This window comes from Nicotiana tabacum, chromosome 10, assembly GCF_000715075.1.
Source record: "Nicotiana tabacum cultivar K326 chromosome 10, ASM71507v2, whole genome shotgun sequence".
Classification (NCBI taxonomy): domain Eukaryota; kingdom Viridiplantae; phylum Streptophyta; class Magnoliopsida; order Solanales; family Solanaceae; genus Nicotiana; species Nicotiana tabacum.
This window is the reverse complement of record NC_134089.1, coordinates 2,092,602-2,098,893: the sequence shown is the minus strand read 5'-3', so window position 1 is coordinate 2,098,893 and position 6,292 is coordinate 2,092,602. Positions and strand designations below refer to the sequence as shown.

The 6,292-nt window shown below is 36.2% G+C and overlaps 1 protein-coding gene across 1 annotated transcript; it reads left to right on the top strand.

Annotated features, from left to right (window-relative positions):
* Positions 1-241: 241 nt before the first annotated feature.
* LOC107773974 (F-box/kelch-repeat protein At1g57790) lies at positions 242-5,986 on the top strand. The gene is made up of 3 exons (XM_075222477.1): positions 242-445; positions 2,280-3,395; positions 5,651-5,986. Exons 1-2 carry the CDS (start codon positions 414-416, stop codon positions 3,376-3,378), a joined length of 1,131 nt encoding a protein of 376 aa, XP_075078578.1. The 5' UTR covers positions 242-413; the 3' UTR covers positions 3,379-3,395; positions 5,651-5,986.
* The last annotated feature ends 306 nt before the right edge of the window (positions 5,987-6,292 follow it).

The window sequence follows — 6,292 nt, the reverse complement described above, 5'->3', positions numbered from 1 at the left end:
AAATACACGTGCAACACACGTATACTAAAGCTAGTAGACGTAAAAAGAGCTAAAGCAACTGCTAAAATGAGACATAAAAAGTAATCCTTATGAAGAAATTTATATGTAATTTCCTTGATCGGATTTTATTAATTTTTTTATATGTTAATGCGCAAAAATTAATTTTTTTTTGTTTTTCAAAAAAAGAAGAAGACACCCTTTAAGAAAGTACACGTGTGGTGGTAACTCTGACGTTGTGGTCAGTTGACAACAGTCATTGCCAGTTGCCAGTTGCCATTTTCTCTAACTTTATTATATCCCCTTTTGATAAAAATCAATCCTTTTTTCTGCTTTCTTTTTCTCTTTTCTGGTCTCTCACACTGAAAAACATTTACTGCTTAGAAAAGAACCACAAAAACTGAGTTCTTGCAGCTATGGCTGGAAGAAAAAGAAGAAAAATGAAGTTGTAAGTCTTCAAATTTCTCTGCTTTATGAAGTTTTATTACCTTTTTTTTATTTACTTTTTTAATGTTTCTTGAGTTTAATTTGATTGAAATGATTGAATTGTAATGAATTCTAAGTGGGTTTAAATTAGATTATGGTTCATGGGTTTTGTTGTGTGTCTTCAAAGTTCACTGTTTTTTGAAGTTTTATTAGTTTTTTTTAAAGGTTTCTTGAGTTTAATTTGATCGAAATGATTGAATTGTAATGAATTCTAAGTGGGTCTTAGTTTGGATTATGGTTCATGTGTTTTGTTGTGTGGATCCAGTTTAATTTATCAGTTAGAGTTGAAAGGTGTGATCTTTTTCAAGTAAGTTTAGTGATTGAGGTCAAACAATTTGAAACCAAAATATTTCAGACCCTAAAAGATGAAAAAAAAAAAAAGAAGAATTAAGTTGAAGTAAAAAAGGCAGATTTAATTGTATGCTAAGTGTTTGTTTGTGAGGTGATTTCTTGGTTTTCTTGTGGTTGAGGTGAATTTGCTACTGTTGGTGGATACCCAATTAGGGGGTTATCAATTTATCACTTGATCTGTTTATTTGTTAACCTTTTGGCAAGTTTCCTCCATTTTATGCTTCGATTCGATCTGTTGTCGTGAACATATTCCACGTTCATGTTACTATGCATAACATATCTGTGAGTCTGTGACTGTTTTGCGCGTTAGAAGTTTAAGCAGAATGTTTTGAATTTTAATGCTGAAATCCACCTGTAACTAAGCTTGGATATGTCATCTTTGATGTTGTCCTTTCCGTGTGAGAAGTTATTATAAAAGCAGAATGTTTTGGATTTTATTGCTGAAAGTTGCCTTGTAACTATCTGATTAAGGATATGTTGGCGTTGATGTTGTCCTTTGCGTGTGAGAAGTTACTCTAAAAGCAGAATGTTTTGGGTTTTAATGCTGAAAGCCACCTGGAGCTAATTTAGGATTTTCCTTTGCGTGTGACAAGTTACTCCGAAAGCAGAATCTTTTGGATTTTAATGCTGAAAGTCGCCTTGAATAATTTACGATATGTTGTCTTTGATTTTGTCCTTTGCGTGTTAGAAGTTTAAGAAGAATGTTTTGAATTTTAATGCTGAAAGCCAACGGTAACTAATTTTGGATATGTCGTCTTTGATGTTGTCCTTTGCGTGTGAGAAGTTACTCTAAAAGCAGAATGTTTTGGGTTTTAGTGCTGAAAGCCACTTGGAACTAATTTAGGACTTTCCTTTGCGTGTGACAAGTTACTCTAAAAGCAGAATATTTTGGATTTTAATGCTGAAAATCACCTTGACTAATTTAGGATATGTTATCTTTGATTTTGTCCTTTGCGTGTTAGAAGTTTAAGAAGAATGTTTTGAATTTTAATGCTGAAAGCCACCTGTTACTAATTTATGATATGTCGTCTTTGATGTTTTCCTTTGCGTGTGAGAAGTTATTCTAAAAGCAGAATGTTTTGGATTTTAATGCTGAAAGTTGCCTGTAACTATCTGATTAAGGATGTGTCGTCTTTGATGTTGTCCTTTTCATGCAAGAAGTTACAGGAAAAGCAGAATGTTTTGGATTTTAATGCTAAAGTCACCTATCTGATTTAGGATATGTCGTCTTTTATTTTGTCCGTTGCATGTGAGAAGTTACTCTAAAAGCATAACGTCTTTGAATTTTAATGCTGAAAGTCAACTGTAACTATCTGAATTTGGTTATGAATATAATGTGTACTTCATATTTTGTGCATAACGTTAACTTTAAGGGTTGGTATCAGTATTTAGTTTTTATTTCACTATCCATTTTTGAAACTAAGCATATGTTTTCATTTTTCTAGGTTAGCTGCAACAGCTCCAAATAATGGTGGTGCTTCGACTGAGCAGTGTGAAGGATCTGATGAGCAAAACTCATTGTTTTGTGTACCAATGGAAATTCTTGAACTGATTCTCTCCCGGTTAAACTTGAGAGAAAACATCCGTGCCTCTGCTGTTTGCAAGCAATGGCTTGCTGTTTCCGTCTCTGTACGAGTTGCGAATAAACCACCTTGGCTTATGTTTTTCCCAAAATTCGGTGACTTGGTTGAATTCTACGACCCTTCAGTGAGGCAAACTTATTCAGTTGAGTTACCAGAGTTACGTGGCTCTAGGCTTTGTTACGCGAAAGATGGCTGGTTGCTGCTATACAAACCGAGAACTTTACGTGTGTTGTTCTTCAATCCTTATACGAAGAACGTGATCAATTTACCAAGACTAGAATTAACATACCAGATAGTTGCTTTTTCTGCAGCTCCTACATCTCCGAACTGTATCGTTTTCACAGTTAAGCATATCAGCCCCACTTTGGTCGCAATTAGCACATGTCAACCGGGGGCAACGGAATGGACAACTGCCAATTACCAAAATCGTTTGCCATTTGTTAGCAGCATTTGGAATAAGTTAGTTTTCTGCAATGGTCTCTTTTATTGTCTGAGTCTTACTGGTTGGTTGGGAGTCTATAATCCTGAAGAACGTACTTGGCTTGTTCGTGTGGTTCCACCTCCGAGATGCCCCGAAAATTTTTTCGTGAAAAATTGGTGGAAAGGAAAATTTATGGCAGAGCACAATGGAGATATCTATGTGATATACACTTGCTCTACTGCAAATCCGGTGATATATAAGTTAGACCAAATCAATAAAATTTGGGTGGAGATGCAAACTTTAGGTGGTTTGACACTTTTTGCAAGTTTTCTGTCATCCCAAGCAAGGATAGACGTTCTTGGGGTGATGAGAAATAGTATTTATTTCTCTAAAGTTCGTTTTTATGGAAGGCGTTGCATATCGTATTCCCTCGATCATGACAGATACTACCCGCGAAAGCAGTGTTATGATTGGGGAGAACAAGATCCTTTTGAGAGCATTTGGATTGATCCACCGCAGGACCTTTCGGCCTTTGTCTGAAAAGATTTGCGACAAAGGTACTATTCTTTTCTGTTAGATTTAATGTGCAAGTATTTGCATTAGCTGCACTTCTCCTTTATGTACAAGAGATAGCATTTCTGAAAACTTTTTTCCATAGTAACTTTAACGGCATGGCATGGCTGAGAAAGGACCTGTATTGGATATACATTAAAATATAAAAGTTGGGCGAGCATATTAGTTGCGATGATGACCACATAGGTGGATATAGTAGGAGAGATGATCACACCGGAAGAAAGAGAAGACCGATTAGGAGATAAAATCTGTAGAGCAGAAGGAATAAGTGCATCGCAGTAGCAGTTGCAATTGAAGGAAGTTACTTGTTGAAACTTCACATCTTGCAAGACACCTTAGGAAGTGGTTTTTCCCAAGGCTAAACAGTTAATAGTCCTGTCTTCACCAAATGATATCATCATTTGACAATGCACATACTATAAAATAGTACTGAAAATTTTATCGTAGGCTTCAGTTTCTAATAGAAAAGTTCCAAATTAAGTTTAAGATATTTAAGATGCTACAGCTTTAGTTAATTGCATATCCCAATTAAAAGGATCCCAATATTCCAACTAATTTTTGGTTCTTTCTATAATGTCTTTGTTTCTTCTCAACGTTGGAAATGCTAGACTAGGCAGGCGTATGTTTGGGCCACCCTGAAGGAAAATAACTTGTTGAAGAATGCGAAAAAACCTGATATAGGGAATAGTGGTAATAGTGCTTACGGGCAACCACTTAGATTTGACAGTTGCCCTCCTGAATTAAACAAATTTTAGGATTTTCTATCATAATTAAACTTTAATGTAAATAAATGCCATGAGAGGGATGCAAAATCGTGAAAAGCATATAAAGTTTTGCAAGGTAATTGTCCCCAGCCAAACATAGTTCCACTGCCGAGGGTGCCGGCTTCGGTGAGAGATATGTGGCCTTATGCCCTGTAACTTTTGCTGAAGCACACTAGATTTTTGGCAGCCGTAGATTCTAAATTAGGCAAGGATAGGATCTAATGGCAGCATGTAAGTGTCTTCTTAGTTTCAGCCAAGGTATTGATATGTTGGGTAGAGCAGTATCTACGAGAGATTCAGGATTTGACTAAATTGTTCCCCAGACACCGGAAAAATATGAAGTCTGAATCCTAGCTATTTCTTTTTTAGCTTATAACCTACATTCTCAGTACAGTGTGGGGGAGGAACTGCTAGAGTTTTGAGCTTAAGAGCCTTAAGTTGCTAGATGACTCACTCAACTCCTTCTCGTCTAGTCTCTCTATTTCTCTTGGTCTGTTTTGACTCAATTTTCCTGACTTCTACTTCCATGGTTCATGTAAGATGAGTCTTCTACTAACCGAAAAATGTTTCTACGGTTAAGAGGATTGCTTTGGAAAACAAGATCGCTGTGATAAGTAGTAGATAGCTTTGTGCTTTGAGTTTGAAGGTAGCTCATGTCTTCCTCTTGGTGTGCAGCTGAGCTACTGAATCATTTAGTGTACTTGTGCTTTCAACTCATCCCTCTTTTGACCAAAATTAGCTAAAACTAGGATTCAGTCCCTTTTAATACATTACCAAGCTTCATTTGGAATCTTGAAAGATCATAACACATATTAAAAGCTTCCAAAGTTTGGTGCTTAGAATTTCAGATTAAAAAGATTGGAAAGTCTCAAATAGCAAAAGGGAAATTTATTTATTTTAGGTCAAGACAAATGAAATTGAAGGCTTATAATTTTGGCATTTCGGTAGCTAAATGTGCTCTCGATCAAAAGAGGCTTGTATAACAAAAGATTTTAAGCAGCTAACTACTTGGAAGGTAGAGTTTTGGCTTACACAAGTCTGTATATGTGTGGCAGCGGCGTAGTGCAGGGTAGTGAAGTAGGATAGGGTGCTGAGTCTAGCACGATTGGGGCTAGGCGGGCAATATATGTCATTTTGCAAAATTTATAAAGAGTGAACAGGATGGGTTTGTAAGTGGGTACAAAAAATGATTTAGAACCATTTAATTTGATGTACAAAGAAGAATATTTGACATAACAGGGAGTGACGTTAATAAGTCGGTAGAAGAAAAAAGGGACTACAATAACAACTATGCCATAAACAGCCAATTTCATTGCATGGCAGAGATTAGAGATGTTACGAGTGAATGGAATTGCTATAAACTCCATGCTTGAATGAATCTATCTTTACTACATTTTCAGTTCTTTTCTGTCTTTTGTCAGCTACATCTTCATGTCCAAAACTACCTCTAACATGTCTGTAATCATCTCTTTCAGGAGTATAATACAAGGTCTCGTCTTGAAACAACTTCATCAACCAGTTTCAAAGCTGCAGATGTAGCTGTGTTGCAGGAAAAAAAATGAAATCGACGCTTTCGATGTATCACTAAATGTTGTCAAAGTTTGGAGGCATGATAAAGAGCAGGTTTCTAATCATGTTGTCTGTCAATTTATGGTACTTTATAAGTTGTCATTAAAGATTTTCGTTCAATGAGTAAGAACTGTTCTTCCTTTGTGTAGAAAGCTTTTAGATAACTTAACGCTGTAGTTGAGTTTGTAGAAAGTTTTATTCAAGATAATGACTGAATAAGAGCACTAGGTATTTCATATTCATATTCTTATATCTTTCTATCAGAAACAGCCTGTCTGCTCTTCAGGGTAGGGGTAAGGTTGCGTACATCTTACCCTCCCCAAACCCCACTCGTGAGAATTCTCTGGGTTTTTTGTATATTCTTATATCTTTCTGAGATCGAGTGTTTTGAATCATACACTATTCGTTTCTGGTGACTTATGTTGCTTGGATCTTCCAAAAATATTGTCGCCCACATAGCAGATTTCCCAAAAATTTGTAGTATCCGACACACTGTCGGCATTTTTGGAGGATCTAGGCAACATAGCAAGTTGTTTTGCTCTGCTAAT

Bases quoted from the DNA above. Each gene is read 5' to 3' on its own strand.
- LOC107773974 (XM_075222477.1), top strand. From the start codon at position 414: ATGGCTGGAAGAAAAAGAAGAAAAATGAAGTT. The intron at 446-2,279 runs GTAAGTCTTCAA...TCATTTTTCTAG, and splicing joins AAAAGAAGAAAAATGAAGTT to GTTAGCTGCAACAGCTCCAA.